This window comes from Crinia signifera, chromosome 5 (assembly GCF_055691185.1).
Source record: "Crinia signifera chromosome 5, ASM5569118v1, whole genome shotgun sequence".
NCBI lineage: Eukaryota > Metazoa > Chordata > Amphibia > Anura > Myobatrachidae > Crinia > Crinia signifera.
In genome coordinates this window covers 23,175,040-23,196,007 of record NC_139221.1, presented here as the reverse complement: position 1 = coordinate 23,196,007, position 20,968 = coordinate 23,175,040, and the positions used below count along the sequence as shown (strand labels likewise).

At 46.0% G+C, this 20,968-nt stretch overlaps 1 protein-coding gene across 1 annotated transcript in view; it reads left to right on the top strand.

The window, feature by feature from the left end:
* Positions 1 to 20,968, top strand: part of TMEM65 (transmembrane protein 65) — an 80,688-nt gene that overhangs the window by 35,592 nt on the left and 24,128 nt on the right. Inside the window, exon 2 of the mRNA XM_083186777.1 lies at positions 19,780 to 19,824. Coding sequence (XP_083042903.1) covers positions 19,780 to 19,824 — 45 coding nt within the window. The remainder of the gene's footprint in view (positions 1 to 19,779; positions 19,825 to 20,968) is intronic.

Sequence of the window (20,968 nt, the reverse complement as noted above, 5' to 3'; positions counted from 1 at the left end):
CGGCAGCGTCTTAGCGGGGGCTCAGATGCTGCCCGGCATTAGACTGATCGGCCACCCTAGTCGCGTGGGGTGGTGGTATACTAATACAGTTTCCATGTCGACATAGATATACAAATGTGAAAAACTTGTGTTGATGAAAAACTTGACAATTTATCACAGGTTTTCAAGCCACTGTCACTGGCTTAGATACCTGTGATACACAGGGCAGTATTCAATGAAAATATTCACGGCGTGCAGAGAATCCTGTTTAGGATTCGCTGCACAGTCGCCGTGTTCCGGAGCCTCGCTGTCCCACTGCTATCTCCGTATTCAACGAGGCAGGGGCTCTCCGCCCCTGACGGCGAGTGTGAACCGCCGCAGGGAGCCTGAGGACGGCGGCAGGCAGGGAGATGGAAGTCTCCCTGCCTGCCCCAGAAAGTATGCGGGGGGGAGGTGGGCTCCCCGGGAGCCAGGCAGCACAAGCTGCCCCCCCGGGAGAGCCAGCAGGGGACCGGGTATTCACTGCACCCGATCGTGCATATGTAATGATCGGGAGCAGTGAATATATGAATCTGCTCCCGGCCCCCTGCTGGCTGCTATGTGTAAAAAATAAAAAATATATACATGTTTTTTTAAATTAAATATATATTCATGTGCTATAATGAGCGTGCCCCTTCACAGAATAAAATTCCTGATTTTTTGACACCAAATGCAAAACAACAACAATTTTATTTCAAAAGTTCACTTTCCACTTCTCCATGAAAAGATGGCGATTTGCTACACGGCGAAAATCACTCAGAAAGACAGCGAGAAGTGAACGTTGAATAGGGTGATTCGCTTTCTGACCCAAAAAATCACCTTACAATGTGAAAATAGCCCAAATTCGCCGTGAAACAGGGCGAATTATCCTCATTGAATACTGCCCACAGCATTTAGATTTCTGGGAGAATCTACATCTCTGTGGTTGTGGAGTGATATTTATTCATTCATCATCTGATTGACATCTGCTCATTAACGAATATTTTAGAGACCAGCTGTTACCTATATCCTTTGTGAACTAGATGTATTTCTGACCCTGATGAAGTCCCGACGGATGAAACGTGTAGGGCTACGGAGTGTTTCTATATGTGGCATAAATAACGGAAAAATATACCTGAAGAAATCAATATGCTGTTTTACTACGTAAATGTATTTTTTTTTATGATTGCTTTATATTTTTATTTTATATTTACATAATAACCACTTAAAAGTGGATATTGGTAATCGAATTTGTCATGTTTCTATTTTATATCTATCTTGCTGTTTAGTTGGCAGCTGTTGAGGATTAGCTGGCTGGTGTCTTATTCAGGAGGATTCAGAATTTATTAAGAAGATATTGCTGAACTGTACAGAGACGACGGATAAACAGAATTCAGCACAGTTTATCTTTTATTATAGAGTTTAATTAGACCTGGGCTGTGTATCTTGTTGGGAGAATTCCTCCGAGCCGGCCCTAAACAAATTGATGCTCAGTCTCAGCAAGATTTCGGCTGTTGCCCCCTACCATCGGTTCCAGTTGCGCCTCTAACCCAGCATCCCTCCCCAATATATACCACACTAATGTCCTTTATTTACATTATACCACCCTGTTTTGCTCCTTATTAACATTCTGACGCCACATATGGCTCCTTATTCACATTACGCTACACCGTATTGCTCCTTAGATGGAGAGTTCTATTGAAGATGGGATGTTAGCAACCAATCATCATCTTCTTCTTTATTTAGCATCCTGATTATTCCCCACTTCGGATTGGTTGCCTATAGCAACATCTCATCTTCAATAAAACTTGCTTCTTCGTAAATAAACCCATTAAGGGTAAATTTACTAAAGCTTCTAAAAAATGTAATAGGTTTGTTGAAATGCGGACGCAACATATTACCATTCGGTAATCATTACCACTGTCAATAGCAACCAATCAGATGCTTTTAATGATTTCACTATTGCATCCTAGAAAATTCTAGACAGAATCTGATTGGTTACTGTGGACAGTGCTTTCTCACTGTGGAATGAAGACTTTGAAACCGTTGATAAATTTCTATAAACTTTCCCAAGCTGAAGAGCAGCAATGGTGACATCACTGAGATCTTCGTGGGTGATGTCAGCTTACACAGAGCTGGTGGCACTTTCTGATTATCAACTGTTAAAGTGGGGTTTTATCCGCAGCACCTGGCTAAATATGAGCCAAAGAGGTGGCCTATTTTTTTTTTGTTGAATAACCAATAAAAAAATAAAGAAACATTATTTGTGGGTTTCTCACTTCAGATTGGATATACCACCGTTTAGGACTTTGTGAGGACTACATGATTAACTAGATCCGGTCATTTAAAAGCAACCGTTTGAGAGGAAGTTTACTCTCATTTTCACTTTGTCCTCACCCACTCATCCACAGATGGAACCTACATACTGTAGCTGGGCATTCTAAAGCTATAGTCTAAGCGTTACACCAAGGGCTGCTCCATCGGTACAAGTGTTGATTCTGTGTACTGTATGTGCCTGATCGTCTTAGTGACAGAAGTTCATGGGATGTCGGGATGTTTTTATTTAATAGGTTTGACCTTGGGTAAAACATTTCTCTCTCATTTATTTTTTTAATCCTTTCCAGCCAATCGGTATCCTAAAACCCCGCCCCTTTCAGGCCAGAAGCAGGGTGGCCAGGTGGTGGCCACTGCAGAAGACAGTCCCTGTGGTATGATGTTGTTGGGGTTCTGGTGTGTGGCACCGGTGGGGTTGTGTGGTTTCTAGTCCCCAGCTTGATATTTGCAGTGCCGCTCTGCATGACTCTTACGTGATGGCTGTAGATACTTGGTGTGATTGTTTATTGTATAAGGTTGCAGTATTTATGTTGCTACTGTCTGGTGTGTCACCATTCCGCTGTATGAATGGTCTGCTCATTGTTACTTAGTGTCAGTCGTCTCTCTTTCCCTCAGAAGACCTTACTACATTTGTTAACATTTTAAAGTATCCTAACTAAGAGACGGCAACATTTGATCCACGAGCTTACACGTCCCTACGGTCGTGAAAACGTGGCTCCATTTTTGTTTCCTCTCTATAAGTTGCCAAAAAACGAGCACATTGTTACCTAGAAAATTGTGCGATAAAATGGCTGACAGAGGTTACTAAGAAACCTCACGAGGAACTGAACCGGCCAATGTCTGACGAGCCTGCTATTTGTGCGCATGCTGCAGAGTGCATCAGACTGATCCCATTAAATAATTATGTGTAATGGGATCAAATACTGTGTGATACAGTGATTCAATACCGAGGGTTTGCTACAGGACATGTGCTCTATGTACTAAACTTTGGCTAGAGATACAGTAACAGCCAGTTAGCTCTTAACTGTCATGTCACAGGCTGTGTTTGAAAAATTAGAGTTGGGAGCAGGTTGGTTGGTCTCCATCCACTACCACCAATGTCAGACTGATGCATGTAGGGCTGCCTGGGGAAATGTGGTAGGAGTCCATGTTTAGGGGTGTGGCCAGTAGCCACAAAGCTCTTGGCTAACCAGGTCTGGGCTCCTTACAGTAAATACTGCTAGTGCATGCATGGTAACGTACTAGTTTAATAACAGCAATGCATTGTAGTGCATAAACCAGAGTCCTGTGCAAGGTAACCTGTTTAATTCAAATGCATTTGATCCCTATACCCCTTTCACACCGCACCTCGGACCTGGGTTATTGCCGGGTAGACCTAGTTTGAGGTGCAGTGTGAAAGCACCAAACCTTACTGTATATCCCAGGTTGACCGACCTAGCAATTAGACCCGTGGTATAAGCAGGGTTAAACCTGGGTTGCCTTCTGTGTGATGGTTTAGGGGGTATTCAATATGCGGGTCAAGCTGGCTCGACAGCCATGACCCAGTCCCGTTCTCGGTCGACCGAGAACAAGCAGACGGGATTCAATGTCCCGCCTGCCGCGGGGAAAGAAGGGGGCGTGGCCAAGAGTAGTGGCTGGCAATAGTCGAGTTGCGGCCGTGAGCTCGGCAATTCCCGGCCGTTGTGAAGTCAGGCTCGTTCTGCAAGATCCCCTGCTCAATGCTGTCAAGAAAAACAGCATTGAATAGGGCCCGGCGGCCATCTCCCCCGACGGGAGATGCTCACCGGTGATTGAATATCCCCCTTAATGTTTATGTTCCGGGTTTAATGTGCGAATGAGCCTGAATGACGGCTCAGTGATCTAACTTTCCATACATGGTGACCTAATAGATTTAATAGAAGTCATTTGTTTCAAACCGTGATGCAAAGTTTTCCTGACCTGTAGAAAGTGTCACCTTTCCTCTGTCACCACCCTTCCCGCGCTGCCGCCACAGAACCGGCGAGCCATCTACATTAAGATTCCATGAAACCCGGTAGGACGCCTTCATCTGACCGTTATCGGCAGAATCCAACCTATTGTGTTATTTTCCCTGAAAGCCTGGAAACCTACAGAATAGTGCAGAACAAAATCTAGTACCTTATGTATAATGTAGATGCGGTTATAATTCAGATTATTTATGCAGTGGATGTTAAGCTGGCATACACTTATGCCATTTTGCCCAATTTCACTCGATTCCGATCAAGCCAATAAATCAATAAAGTCCCATTATGCATTGCCACAGTTTTGCTATTTGGGAATGCTAAAACTATAGCAAGGCATGCTGGGATGTGTAGTTTCACAACAGCTGGAGGGCCACAGTTTGGACATGCCTGATGTACAATATTGCATAATGTGTATAGGCCGTAAGAATCTGACAGATCGCATGCAAATGGACCTTATGCAATATATATAACGCAGGCAATCCTGCCATCTGGGAAGCTCCTGGGTGGTTCGAGGGAAATCTTATGTGACTTCTCCTTCCAAGAAGTCGGACAGTTTTAATGTTAACATTGCATGGTCCTACTTGAAAACCACTGAAAAAGGTTATGCATTTCCCATTAACCATTATAATATATGAAGCACAGAGAAATGGTTTAATTAGATGCTGTAACTGTGCTAATACGTAAATGGGTTGCCAAAAACCAAACACCTGAAGCAATGTCGTCCAATCAGGACAGAGTATTCCTATCCGTCCTGCCGCTGACTAGTGCCCGCTTTCAGCGCTGTACCTAATAAGGGAACGCAGGTGTTGTGGAGAGGGATACAATGCAGTAAATATATTTATTTTTAATGAAAATAAATAAATTGTGTTGGAGATATATCTGTGTTATCTTTCATTTACCTCAAGCAATGCTGTAACTCCAAGGCAGACGTGTTTATTCGGCGCGCCCAGCTGGGCCCGCTCAGCTGCAGAATGGAAATCGATCGGTTTTTGTAATTAGACATCTACATTCTCAGTCGCCCGGGAAGCGGATCTGCTGCTGGATTTATGTGTTTATGTGCACAGCTCTGCTCCTAAACCTCACATCCACTGATCCATGTGGCAACAAGTAGTGTAATAGATGTGGCACCTGTAGGAGGTGTAAAGTGACACAAATCATTCCACTTGCTGTTTTCACAATGCCAGTACAGTGCTCTATATAGTGGGTGTGCATGTATATGTATATATGTGTAGTTGTGTGCAATAATATTGTGCCTATGTGCCACTATAACACCTCTGAAGGTGCCCTGTGGTATTTAGCACCAAGATGTAAGCAGCAGATCCTCGGCCGGATGTACTAAGCTTGATAAGTGATACAATGGAGAAAATGCCAGCCAATCAGCTCGTAACTGCCATGCCACTGGTTGTACTTGAAAAACTGCAGTTATGAGCTGATTGGCTGGTGGTTTATCACTTTCCATTTTATCACTTTTCAAGGCTTGGCACATTGGTACATTTTGCCCCCTGTCAGTTGTGAGGTGAGCATGTCTTCCCCATGGTGCACACGCCCGGCTGCCCACGATATAACAGAGAATGTGCCCTTTGCGGAACAGATTACACCAGAGAAATTGTGAGCTGTTAGCAGAGCCCGTGTGATTTATGGAATTACAGGCAGGAATTTGTAATAGCTATACTATACTAATGCCCGGTACACACCAGGACGATGGTGCTCGTGAGCGGGTCATCACAGGAACGTACGACCTGACTGCGCCGCCGACACGCCGTGAAAATGCCACTGATGTGATCGTGACCCGATCACGACCCCCACCCACTGCAATGGTCGGTTCTGAGATCCTACCTGCAGCAGGTAGGATCTCAGAAAAGACCGACCGATGCGCGGCCCCGCGCATCGGATCGGGATTGCATCAGAAGGACAGCGAAATGGCCCAAAACACGGCCGATTTACATACAGTCGGTCGAGATTGTATCTAAATTGACTCGTTTTGGGCCATATCGTCCTGGTGTGTACCAAACATAAGGTTAGTTAGTATAGTATGCTATAATAATGACACTATAAGCACTATACTGTATTATAGCATTGTTAGTATAGTATAGTGATTATATTGTCATTATAGCATACTATACTAACGATGCTATAATAATTACACTATAATCACTATACTGTATTATAGACATCATTAGTATAGTATAGCTATTACAGTATAGTGATTATATTGTCATTATTATTGAATACTATACTAACGATGCTATAATAATTACACTATACTGTAATATCTATAATTTATTGGCTAACGATGCTAATAGTAACATACTATATTGGCTATACTATAAGATAGTAATGTATTACATGCTACTCTGCATCAACCACATTACAAATCATGATACTAATGATGATAAAATATCAGACTTTCATAAGGATAAGGATCTGATATAGGATACGACCCAGGTTTTCCAATAGCCGCTGATAAGCACATTGTGTTTTTTACATAAGATCACAAATGATTGATGGTTGGAGAATTTGTAAAACAATGGCCCCAGCTTCTCTAGCATCTTCCCAACCAATCACGCCGGTGGACTTGTCAAGGGATTGTCTTGTTATAAGACCAGAAATATACGTGTGGGCAGCAGTCTCCTCCAAACACTGCCATTGTTTTCAGTAATTCTGTGACACATCCACCCCCGCACCGACCATGCCACCGTCCAGGTAAGTATACACACTGACCGATTGGCTGCTCAGTGTGTCACTCAGCTCGGTGGGCATTTGAATTTGCCTGCCCAGCTGTGACATCAGCCCCTGCAGCAACTGCACAGACCACCCCATTATTGTAGTGTTTATATACTTGTGTTGGTAAATGCTCTTAAGCTGGGAAAAGACGGTCATATAAAATACCTGTCAGGCCGACCACCAACGATACTACATTTGCGACAGACTAACACTCAAAACATATTGACCATTTTTGTGTCATACTGTTGAATTTTTGTACTTTTGTTCACTTATTGGATGTCGACAATATGCTGTTGACCTAATGACTGTCTACTTAGATAGTGTTAATCGATTAACCCAGTGGTTCCCAATATTGGTCCTCAAGTACCCCCAACAGGTCACCCGGCAGGTGAACTCATTATTCACTGACACATTTTAAAAGATCACAGGTTAAGTCGCTGTTGCTAGGGAGGAGGAGGTCCCTGGATCTGGGGGATCACACCAAGATGCTGCCCGGACAGGAAGTGAGCCATCTGGACAGGAAGTGAGCAGGGTGGAATGGCGGAATGTGGAAAGAAGCCCATCAATGCACTAGGCCAGGCCAGTCCAAACTGCGGCCCTCCAGCTGTTTTGAATCTACACATCCCAGCATGCCTTGCCATAGTTTTAGCATTCCCTAAAAGTAAAACTGGCAATGCATGATGGGACTTGTAGTTTCACAACAGCTGGCACAGATGTGCAGGGATGATATCACAGAGGGTAAAATTACCTCAGCACCATCTTTACATTTTTTGCTGAGTACACCTGTGCATTTGCTTTCTAGGGATCCAGCGGCCGTTTGCAGAAACTGCCCCATGTACAGTTTGAGCACCACAATTACATTTACCTCACATTGTACAGCACATGTAGTGCGTCGGCGGTGTAGTGTGTTTGGATAATGTGGTTCTCACACTGTGGAGAAATGTAGCGGCTGGCTTTAACTCAGCACCTGATAATAGTCTCCTTATCGCGTATTTGGCAATAATATACGCTGTGATTTAATGTATTGATGTTGCGTCGGCAGGAACCAGCGTCAGCATTTTCAGCCTCTGTTCCCGTCAGCTCCGCCGCTTTCTGACACAGCAATTTCTAGGCGTTCTTTACTTCCAATAGATTTTGTGCTAAGACAGACGGACGTGAGCAATGTGGCCTCGGATGTTGGGAAATGCAGGGTCTGTATCCTTTATCTAGATGAGATCACGCTACAGGGTGGCGGCTGCGCCAGTCAGGGGATATAAACGTCTCTGAGAAAATGTATCCTACTGTAGTTGCTCAGCGCACCATGCCAGATTGTTCTTTATTGCAAGTATACCGATTTAACACCTGAAATGCCATTCAGTGGCATTTTCTGTCAGAATAAATGTTTTCCTCATTCACCGTCTTCCTGGCTTATGTTATTCATTATTCCCTGCTATTGTGGTATAGCAGGTCGACACTGGAAAAAGGTCGACATAATCAAAAGTTTGGTATGGAAAAGGTCAACACATGGAACGGTCGACATTAGTTTTTTCACTTATTTTGTGTGTCAGTGTTGACACCTGAGCACATGAACCCACAATTATTGTACCTTGTCCCCCTCACAATTTGGGACAGGTGCCTCGCTCCGCTCTCACTACCATTGGCACCCGTTCCCCTCCGAAACAGAATCTCTGTGCATGTGAAAGTATGAAAAAGGTAAAAAAAAACATGTCGACCGTTTGCTTGCGTTGACCTAGACATCATCTGTCCGCTGCATGACAACAGTCTGCTCCAGTCTGGTGTTCAGGAGAGATTTGGGGCCAGATTCCCTAAGCTTCAAAAGTGATAAAATGGAGAGTGATAAACAGCCGGCCAATCAGCTCCTGCCTGCCATGTCACAGACTGTGTTTGAAAAATTTCAGGTAGGAGCTGATTGGCTGGCTGTTTATCACTCTCAATTTTATCACTTTTGAAGCTTAGAGAATCTGGCCCTTGGAGTTTCCGGCATTTGCAGATGTATATCCTGGGTTGGCCCCACTGTGGGTATGGGGTAAGTCACTGATCGGACCCAGCTTGGAACAAAGGGCCATGTAAATGCCGCCCGTACAACCGCTCCCCCCCCCCCCCCCCCCCCCCCCCCCCCACCCGATTCCCAGCACTAGAATGCTTACACATTTGCTTGCATGCGGTTGCATGGAGGAAAAATTATTGGATTTTTTTACCTTCCCCTTGGACATGTAACACAGTTGCCCCCGACTCCTCAGTGATTGATGCACCAGAACTGGCTGAGGATTCTGGGGAGAGAAGATGGGGGGTGTATATATCAAAGCTTAGAGCAGGCATGTCCAAACTGCTGTTGTGAAACTACACATCCCAGCATGCCTTGCCATAGTTTTAGCATTCCCTAATAGCTAAACTGTAGCAAGGCATGATGGGACTTGTAGTTTTACAACAGCCGGAGGGCCAAAGTTTGGACATGCCTGACTTAGAGAGCAATAAAGTACCAGCCAATCCACTTCTAACACTCTGTTTACCAAAAGTGTGTGGAAAATGAGTTATTAGTGAACTGTGTTACTTTATCTCTCTCCCAACTTTGACACACATCCACAGAAACTGCTTTATTGGCAAAGGATTATGGGAAGTCTGTGTCAGGGTGATAATTAGAGTAATCACAGCAGGCTAAAAGATAATTGTGAGATTAAGGACGTTATTATGACATACCTAGAGTATGTAGTACCACATAACTTGTTTTGATTACAATTTATTTCACTAACGTCCTTGATGGGATACTGGGAATGGTCTTAAGACATTGGGTATTAGAGGGTATCCGCAGGAGACAGGCACATCTATAACTTTGAAGCTGGGTGTGCTGGCTCCTCCCCTCTGATTCCCCACCCAGGAACCAGTTTAGAAAAATGTGCCCTCAGGAGAGGATGCACACTGCTGGAGCTCCAGAGAGTTTGTCTTCAGTTTATTTTCTTTTATTATTTTGGGGTTACTGTGTTGGACTTCACAGTATCCCTGCTTCGAGGGAGTCAGTTGAGGAGGGTTCAGCTGCAGGCCTCTTAAGGTACCGAGCTGTCCCTGCTGCAGGACCACTGTCCTGAGAGGGTGTTTGTACTCACGGGCATTGCGCTGCAGTGATACTCACCCCCAGCATGCCGCACACTCCTGACACAGTCCGAAGACGTCTGTGGTGAGTAGAAACCGGGGTCCCCACAGTGGGGTACCCCGGCTCATTGTGCGGCAAGATGGCGGCGGCGGCAGACACGGTACCCTGCACAAGGGCTGCGCAGACCCCCTGTCACAAACTGGCTGCGGGTGACAGTCCCTGGGCTACCAGGGCAGATCCCACTATAACACGCTGTTCAGTGTGAGGGCGCCATTAAAACTGACAGCCAGCGCCAGTATAAAGATCAGTGAAGCCCCTGCGCCATCACAGGGGGGCGGGGCTTCAGCGGAGCGAGGCCAGAGCTCTGAGCGCGCATACACTACTTCCTGCTTCTCCCTGGGCGCCATTACTGTCTCCAGATACACTCCTCAGCGGTGAGGTGTTGGACAGAGGAAATCTGCAGAAAACAGCAAGTGTATTTAGCGCTAAGATCGCTTAATTGATCACACTGTTCTGTGTTTATGCGTGTTACCAACTCCTAAATAGGAGTTAAGGTTGTACAGGGTGTGCTGGTCTCCTCAGTGTAATCTGAGCGCTCCCCCACGTGCTTGTTAAGCTACACACTTCCAGTGATAGAGCTCACACATATATAGCTGCTATAAACTGCACACTGAATATATATATATTTATTTCATTGTGATTGTGGTGTGTTTGTGGAAGAAAGGTTACTTATTCCTTCAACATGGTGAGGAAGTTAACCTGTCTCATTTGCAGCAGCAAGTTTGTGCCTAAATCCACCTCACAGATTACTTGTGAGGAATGCATGTCCACTCAAACGAGTGGGACAGGGGGTTCATCCCAGATTACTCCTCAATCAGACTCACAGGAGCCTGAATGGGCGGCAGGCATTAAAACCATGCTGCAGGCAGTGTCAACACAATTGGCTGCAAATACAATGCAGACCAAACAGGTGCAGCAGGACTTAACAGTTTTAGCCGCACGGGTGGATAATATAAGCACCACCACGGGCCAGTCACGGAAGCGTGCTGCGACCGCCATGTTGCCTGATTCAGATGATGATCTGCAGGCGGGTGACGACACAGATGATAATGTGGACGACGGGGCTCTGATCCCTGATTCACAGTCATCTCTTAGAGGCCCAGAACCTCTTATTACAGCAATAAGAGAAGTGTTAGACCTTCCTTTAGCAGACATGCAGGAAGGTGACCCGTTCTTTGGGTCCCAAAGGAAACAACAAATTGTTTATCCTGAACAAGTTGACCTTGATGAGACGTTTAAGGAGGCTTGGAAACAACCTGAAAAGCGTTTCCAACTGTCTAAAAGGTTTAAGTCCAATTTTCCCTTTGATCCCGCCACTAGAGCGGTGTGGGAAGAGCCCCCGGTTGTGGATGCATCAGTGTCCAGACTGTCCAAGAAGGTGGTTCTCCCCGTCCCAGGGGCAGCAACACTCAAGGATAGTACAGAAAAAAAACTGGATACTACCCTTAAGTCCATGTACACTGCGAGTGGGGCGTCTCAGAGACCTGTCCTCGCCAGTTGTTGGATGGCTAAGTCCATTTATACATGGGCTTCTCAAATCCAGGAAGGCATGCTGGCCGATATGTCAATGGCGCAGGTCGGAGAGAGACTTCGCCATATCCAGGATACTGCAAAGATCCTGTGTGACACGCAGAAGGAGCTTGGAGCTATAAATGTTCGCTCTTCCGCAATGGCGGTTTCAGGCCGCAGGGCCCTCTGGTTAAGACAGTGGGTAGCTGATCCAGAGTCTAAACGTAGCGTGGAAAGTTTGCCTTTTAAGGGAGAAAAGTTATTTGGTAGTGAACTTGACGACCTTATATCCAAGGCTACAGCCGGCAAGTCGACTTTTCTGCCGACGGCTTCCACTCACGCTAAACGTCCCTTTCAGGGCCATACGTCCCAGTCCTTTCAGGCTTCTCAGTCCTTTCGGCCTTCCAGGCCCAGGCAGAGGGCGAGAGGCTCCAGCTCGGCCACCAGAGGGGGCCGTGGCAGGTTCAGGAAGCCCGCCAGCACAGGATCTCAGGATCGTGCCGCTAATGCCTCCACCTCTAAGCCGGCAGCATGACTCGGGTTCCGACCCTGGAGTCACTTGCGAGGTGGGGGGTCGCCTGTCAGCTTTCAGCCAAGTATGGTCAGTCTCTCACCTGGATTCCTGGGTGAGAGATCCTTTTACCAACGGCTACAGGTTGGAATTCGAAAAACCTCCCCCTCACAGGTTCTTCAAATCAGGTCTGCCGGCTCTACATGCAGACCGAGTGAACCTGCAGCAGGCAATACAACGCCTGCTGACGTCACAGGTTATCACACCTGTCCCATTGCAGGAACAAGGAAGGGGTTACTACTCCAATCTGTTCCTCGTGCCGAAGCCGGACGGCTCGGTGCGCCCCATTTTAAATTTAAAGTCACTAAACCCTTTTTTAAGGGTTTACAAATTCAAGATGGAGTCCCTCCGGGAAGTAATAGCAACCCTGGAGGAGGGAGAGTTCTTAGCATCGCTGGATGTAAAGGACGCCTACCTCCACATACCAATTTGGGGTCCACATCAGGCTTTCCTGAGGTTTGCGCTGGAAGATCTGCACTTTCAATTCAGAGCGCTGCCATTCGGCCTGTCATCAGCGCCGCGTGTGTTCACGAAGGTGATGGCAGAAATGATGGTACTGCTCAGGAGGTCGGGTGTCAACATTATCCCTTACCTGGACGACTTGCTGATCAAAGCAAGGTCGGAACAGGTCCTGCTGCAGGATATAGCAAGGACCAGGCAGATTTTATCCGAGCATGGGTGGATCCTAAATATCCCCAAGTCCTCCCTGACGCCGTCGCGTCGTATCCTCTTTCTAGGAATGTTCCTGGATACAGAGTTGAAAAGGATTTTCCTCCCTCGGGAGAAGATGGAAGCCATACAATCCCTGGTGATGGTGATTTTGGCAAAGCCTCAGGTGTCGGTTCACCAATGCATCCAGCTATTGGGCAGGATGGTGGCCACATTCGAGGCCATTCAGTTCGGACGCTTTCACACCAGGGTGTTCCAACTGGATCTGTTGGCAAAATGGTCGGGCTCTCATCTCCTGATGTACAAGAGGATTTCTCTGTCGCATCAGTCCCGGCAGTCCCTTCTATGGTGGACTCAGGAGTCGAACCTGCTTGCAGGTCGGAGATTTGGCATCCAGGATTGGGTGCGACTCACGACAGATGCGAGTCTGCAGGGATGGGGTGCTGTGACCATGGACAGAACCTTTCAAGGTCAGTGGACTCGGTGGGAAGCGAGACTCCACATCAATATCCTGGAGCTGAGAGCTGTATACTATGCAGTGTTACAAGCCCAGGATCTCCTCCAAGGTCGGGCGCTCCAGATACAGTCCGACAATGCCACAACTGTGGCCTACATAAATCGCCAGGGAGGCACAAAAAGCAGGACTTGCATGAAGGAAGCTTCCAAGATCCTGACCTGGGCGGAAACGTACGTGGTGGCTCTGTCGGCCATCTTTATCCCGGGTGTGGACAATTGGGAGGCGGACTTCCTAAGTCGTCACGCCCTCCACCCCGGGGAATGGAGCCTGAACTCACAGGTGTTTGCAGCAATTGTGGACCGTTGGGTCCAGCCATCGATAGATCTGATGGCATCCCGGTTAAACCACAAAGTCCCCATGTACTGCACAAGGACCAGGGATCCCAGCGCAGTGGCAATAGACGCCCTGACAATTCCATGGGTGTTTCCCTTGGTGTATCTGTTTCCACCCATACCGCTTCTGACAAGAGTTCTAAAAAGGGTTCGAAGTCAGGGAGTGGAAGCCATTCTGGTGGCTCCGGACTGGCCAAGAAGGGCTTGGTTCTCGGATCTACAGAGCCTGCTGATCGAGGATCCTTGGCCCCTGCCTCTAAGGAGAGATCTACTCACACAAGGCCCTTGCGTCTTCCAAGATTTAGGGTGGCTACGTTTGTCGGCGTGGAGGCTGAGCGGAAAATCTTAGCTCAGAAGGGTCTGCATTCATCAGTTATCACCACGATGATTCAGGCCAGAAAGCCGGTAACAAACACCCACTACTACAAGATCTGGAGGAAGTACGTGGGTTGGTGCGAGGAGCAGAAGGTCCCCCCGGCGAAGTTTAACCTGAACAGGTTATTGTGCTTCTTACAAGCGGGATTGGATTTGGGTCTCCGTCTGGGATCACTAAAAGTCCAGATCTCGGCCCTGTCCATATTCTTCCAAAAGAAATTGGCTACCATCCCGGAAGTACAAACATTCCTTCAGGGAGTGCTTCACATCCAGCCTCCTTTTGTACCTCCTACACCTCCTTGGAGTTTGGAGGTTGTTCTTAATTTTCTTCAATCCTCCTGGTTTGAACCATTGGAGTCGATAGAATTGCGGTATATCACCTGGAAGGCGGTGGTCCTTTTGGCCCTAGCCTCGGCTAGAAGAGTGTCCGAATTGGGAGCTCTCTCCTGTAAGAGCCCCTATCTAATTTTTCACTCAGACAGAGCGGAGTTGAGAACTAACCCGCGATTTCTTCCTAAGGTGATCTCTTCCTTTCACCTTAATCAGCCAATTGTAGTCCCGTCTGCATCTAGTTCACCGGATATTCCGGTATCCCTGGATGTTGTGCGTGTCTTGCGTGTGTATGTCCAGAGGACGTCAAGAATCAGGAAGACGGATTGTCTATTCATTCTCTATGACGCACAAAAGAAAGGACACCCTGCATCAAAGCAATCCATTGCTAGATGGATTAGGACCACAATCCAACAAGCCTATGTGACGGCAGGCATGCCGACACCTACGGTTTTAAAGGCTCATTCCACCAGATCGGTGGGCGCATCCTGGGCGGCTGCTCGGGGTGTGTCAGCTCTGCAGCTCTGTAGAGCTGCTACATGGTCAGGGCAACACACCTTTGTAAAATTTTACAAGTTTGATGCCTTAGCCAAAGAAGATACCCAGTTTGGGCAGGCGGTACTGCAGCAGTCTCCGCACGTACCCTCCCGTTCTGGAAGCTTTGGGACATCCCCAATGTCTTAAGACCATTCCCAGTATCCCATCAAGGACGTTAGTGAAAATAGGAATTTAATACCTACCGGTAATTCCTTTTCACGTAGTCCTTATGGGATACTGGGCGCCCGCCCTGTGCGGGGGTCTGGCTGCAGCTTTATTCTGCTTATAAAGTTCAGAAGTTAACCTATGGTCTTCTGGTTCTAAGGTCTAGTTCAGTGACCTTGTTAAGGAAAATCCATCCAGTTGGTGGTATTATAGTTGTTTTTTATTTTGTATGAATGCGGGTGTGCTGGCATAAATCTCACCACACTATTCACACTTATGTTTACATAGGTGACATACAAGTTATTCCTCTCATATGTACATTCTCCTTCGGGCACAGTTTTTCATTAACTGGTTCCTGGGTGGGGAATCAGAGGGGAGGAGCCAGCACACCCAGCTTCAAAGTTATAGATGTGCCTGTCTCCTGCGGATACCCTCTAATACCCAATGTCTTAAGACCATTCCCAGTATCCCATAAGGACTACGTGAAAAGGAATTACCGGTAGGTATTAAATTCCTATTTTTTAATTAACATTTTAATGAAACCTCCAAGTCTTGTGTACGCTTCATTCCAAGGTCGCTGCTGGATAAGGCCGTGCAACCATAATGATTTGGCCATTAAGTAACGTCACTTTATTTCTGCAAAAGCGGTAGCACAAGATAAATTGCAGCCCATACAAAAAGTGCTAAATAAAAGTATATAAAAGATAAATATGTATTAAAGTCTGCGCAGGAGCACCTGTCTGGACACCGTGAAAGCAGCCATTTTGTGTCCTAAACCAGTACGATGCAGCTAGAAGGGGTGCCGGACGGGGGTCCCGACAGCCGCTAGAAGACAGTCGTCTCACGATAGTGCTTCCTTATAAATGTTTCCTAGGCAGCGTTCTCTTGTAGCCCACAAAATGGCCGCCTCCATTCTGTAGGTGAAGGAGACGTCTGCCTATCATGGCCTATAGGAGAACACGTCACCATAAATCTTACTCTACCTTTTATCTTTGGCTTCTTTCACATCTTGTAAAACTGGCTCATCTATTTCTTGACGGGGAATGTTCAATAAAATGGATTGGGTGGTTGGAACGCCTGCAGTGTCACTGTTACTGCTAATTACATGCGGTGCCAAGGGCATTAGTCTCCACTTCTAGATTTCCGAATAATAAGCCTCCTTCAGCAGCACCAAGAGCCAGCGCTGTTTGTCTTGTAAGGTTTTGCGTTTAGGTATAGCCTGGTAACCTCTGCACACTCAGGGCTAGATGCACTAAGCTTCAAAAGTGATAAAATGGAGGGTGATAAACAGCCAGCCAATCAGTTCCTGTTTCAAACACAGACTGTGGCAGGGCAGGCAGGAGCTGATTGGCTGGCTGTTTATCACTCTCCATTTTATCACTTTTGAAGCTTAGTGCATCTGGCCGCTAGTTAAGATGTATAGCCAGCAAGTTGGTTGGTGTAGAGTTTGTATGTACTCCTTATTATTGCGTGGGTACTCTGGTTCCCTCCCACAATTCAAAAATAACACCTTACTGCTAGGTTACTAGGCAATATTTAGATTGTAAGCTCCGTTGGTGCATGACTGATGTGAATGACCAAATATTCTCTGTAAAGTGGTACTGATAAATGAATAATCATATGCGGCACCTGCAGGCAAGGCCGCCGTCGTTATAGCATTTGATTGTTTTGTCTATGTGATTAATTTAATCATAAGGTTTATCCACTTGTTACCGGAAAGTATGCAATCAACCGTAATGCTGCAATCAAGCGCACAGAGCCCGTACAAAGACCATTTGGGAGTCCCATAGCAACCCATTAGCTGTTTATTCAGTACATTTTATGAAGTGATGGGTGATTGGTTGCCACGGGCAACACGTCTACTGGTCAGCTTCCACTCTTTTGACTGCGGGATACATTAACCTCTATATTACCCTCTGCTGTTCTGTGACCACAAGGTGAGGTGTGTCACGCCTTGGAAACGATAAAGTACCGACCAGTCGTCTCCTAACTGTCATTTTAAAATCTGATTTATCTATCACCAATGCTTGATACCTCACATACCAGGTGTCTGCTGCCACACCTCCAATGTTCCGCCAATGTAACGCACACTTCTAGCACCCTGTATATTTCAAAACCCATGCTGTGGTTCTTCTAGCACAGTGAGGTCTGTATTCCAGCACTGATATGTAGACCTGTGCTACAAGCACCACAGCGGAGAGGGACACCACCGGGCAGGGAAGAAGAGTTGCATGGGTTTGGAAAGATGCAGGGTGCTAGAATGAACACTATTATATTGAACACACTGTAATCCCGTTTTTGTTTACCAGTCACGTTCCTGGTCGTTTTCGGGGGCTTTTTGATAGAAATTGAACATGTAATGGGTCACGTTGGTTAATATTACATTGAGTTAAGCTTACAGAAGGGCAGGTCTGTAGCCAACATTCATTATAGACAGAATTCAGTATCTGATGTTTGGGGGGCGGGCAGCGTTTACCTGTTTGCTAGACTGCGATTACACGCAGCTTACTGCACAGGTATGAATCAGGCCCAGTGTCCCAAGTTGTTTTGCTGATACAAGCAATAGCAGCTGCCTTGTACTGTAAATGCCACAGTGAAACAGATTTGTTTTATTTCCCAGCGTCCTCTAGAGAAAGCAGTGTCTCGTCCAGGATTCTTGTTACGCCGCGTAGATGCTGATTAAAGCTGGCGCTTACTTCATATTAGATTATTTTCAGCTATCAAATACAGATACAGGGCCAGATGCACTAAGCTTCAAAATTTATAAAATGGAGAGTGAGAAACAGCCAGCCAATCAGCTCCTACCGGTCATGAGCCTGTGTTTGAAAAATGTCAGGCAGGAGCTGATTGGCTGGCTGTTTATCACTCTCCATTTTATCACTTTTGAAGCTCAGTGCATCTGGCCTACTATGAGCAATGGCGACTCTATGTAGTCTCCACAAATGCGGGAATGTCCTTCTCTATTTGGTCAGTAATTGCTATATACGAAGTTCCCAAAACTCCGCCTTTACAGGCCAGGTTTCAAGGATATCCTTACTTGTGCACAGGTGACTTAACTAGTACCACAGTCGGTTTGATTTAACCATCTGGACTCAAGCATGGGTATCTTTAAAATACGGACTGCAATGGCAGAGCTTGGAAAACAATGGGGAGGGGGGGGGGGAGGGGGTGGTAGTCCAGTTAGCACCGAAAAGTGATTTTTCCACAATATTTTTTTTACGCCATTCCTACTTGGAATCAGTGAAACTTATGATTTAGCCATTGTTCAAAAATGGGTCTGTTTGCTGGGATTTTGTTTAGCCTGTCTGAGGAAGTTTAAACAAAATCTCCGATAAGTCATAGCTCATGCTGGCATAGCCCCCTGAATCGGGCCCTTTGTACTTTTATACCAGACTCTTTCAACACCTCTGCCTGTTACTGAACTACAGTACTATTCAGGAGGAATTCATCCATTATCCCTACAGCTCTAGCCCATGATTGGCATCAGTAGGGGGCGGGAGCTGACGTCACTGCGGCCAATCAGAGCTGCGGTAATGTCGTGTCATTGGTTCCTTGTGATCTGATGCATACTTGTAAACAAAATGGCTGCTGCCATCATGTGAGGGACAGAAAGTACCACCCAATACATTGTGATTGTCTGTCTGATATATTTTTTTATTTCTATGTAAAATGTGCCAAATGCAGGGTTGTATTATAATGACCATAAATCCTGTTATGTTTCTTAGCACTCTTAGCTACTGTATCACTGCTGCCTGTATCCTGCTGATATAACTCTGCTTTATTATTATGTTTCTATAAAATGTCAAATTTAAGTGTCAGCGTGTTATTTCTTTCCCAAAATAATGCAAATGGGCAGCCGGCTACTGACTGCGGGCAATTGCATTACTTCAGTCACCATACTACAGTCACACACAGAGATAACCGCAGCCGACAATGCAGACGGAGTAAAATGCTTGCACAAGCTATTTCTACGTATTTTCCGTTTTGTTAAAATCTTAAACCATCATAAACTATTACATTTCCAAATTAATGATAGGTTAGAAAGCAAGCCTGCTGGTAACGTCAGAATATTATAGTTTGTGTATGCATTGCTTAAGGTTTTTTGCTAATGTTTTGAATTGTTAGTGCCTCTAGCACACGTCTGGTCTGCATATCGGTGCTGAAATACAGACCACTTTGTGCTCGAAGTACCATGGATGAGAGCGACACCCCAGAAAGAAGAACTGCATGGGATTTGAAAGATAGGGAGGGCTAGAACATACTACAGTGGTATTACGCATAGTGGCTGCATTAAATTGGTTCAGCCAACAAAATGGCCACCTCCACGCCAAACAGAGACCAGACAAGCCAGTTTGTTTTACTGTAAAACTGCTCACTCACAGTACAGTAATGAGCCTGCAAAGAGAAATTCACACATAATTACATAGTAAGGTGCACTGGGACCTCTACCCGTGGGCAGGGAGTACGCTTTGGCAGACAGTGGTGTAATTAATGTGCCAACCTCTCCTAGTGAACTGCTGCTTCTGTAATATGCTGTTTGTCGCTCCACCTTACCTCATAAATCATCTTTTTTTTATATTGTATTGCAGAAAAACTAGAAGCTGACCCACCGTCCTCGAGACAGCTGAAACATGGTAAGCTTTCAGTTCTTCATATTTCAATTTATTTTGGGGGGGAAAAAAACAACTATTTTTATTGAACAATAAAAGTGGCAACTCGCTCACAACTAAAGAGGGTACACCTTGGAGCGACAGGGGTTTGTTTCGATATGCAGCAAATCCTCCTCGGCTTTGATTGTGTTTACAAACCGCATCACTGTTAATGAAGGACGGACGGCGCATACCATCGGTACACACTGAACGATACAGGGGATAGGCCGGTCTGATCTGCCAGACCACCTGGCATATCGCTCAGTGTGTACCTAGCTTACATTGGTCAAATGTAGGAAAACGTTCTAGACGTAACAGCACAGAAAAGGTAGCATCCAATCACAAGGGTGCTTTCATTCTTTAAACTGTACCGGAAAAATGAAAGAATCGTATTGGTTGCTGTATGTAAAGTCCTCGTTAATAGAGGTTATTTTAAATACATTTTTAGGGAGGGTTAGATGTAAATAATATTAATATTTCTGTTTCTCAGGAGTAAATCTACTTTTACTTTTAATAAGAGACCAAACCTATATCTAACATTACAGCTTCTAGATTGACTCTTTTATCACTTGACTAAGAATCCTTATTTCTGTGTCTCCAGTCTCCTAAATAAGATTAATGTGAGGACTGCTCACAGCTGTCATATGTATTAAACATAGAACCTTATGGCAAGAATCCCCCTGTCTGCTAGTTCTGCATTTTGTTTTCGTATACCACTTTCACAAAGAAAAGGAAATTACTGGGTCAAACAATTCTAACCGGTAATTTGCCGTTTAACACGGGTCGTGTGTTGTGTGAAAGGGTCAACCTGGTTAGAAATTCCCGGGTCTTCGAATTTTATCAGGTTTAAAGACCCCTGAATTTCGACTAGGGTGGCCAATCCCGGGATCCTGGGATTTGGCCCCCAAAACACTGGGATTTTGGGATTAGACATTAGGCATGCGCAGTCTATTGCCGGGCAGCGTCTGAGCACCGCTCAGACACTGCCCGGCTTCCCCTGTACCGGACAGTGCGGCCCTGCGCAGCGTGACGAGGTCATAGGTCACGCTGCGCAGGCCACACAGGTGCACAGACAGCCTAAGCCACCTTGACCTACACTGTCCTGGCCGCATCCTGCCCGGCTTCCGGA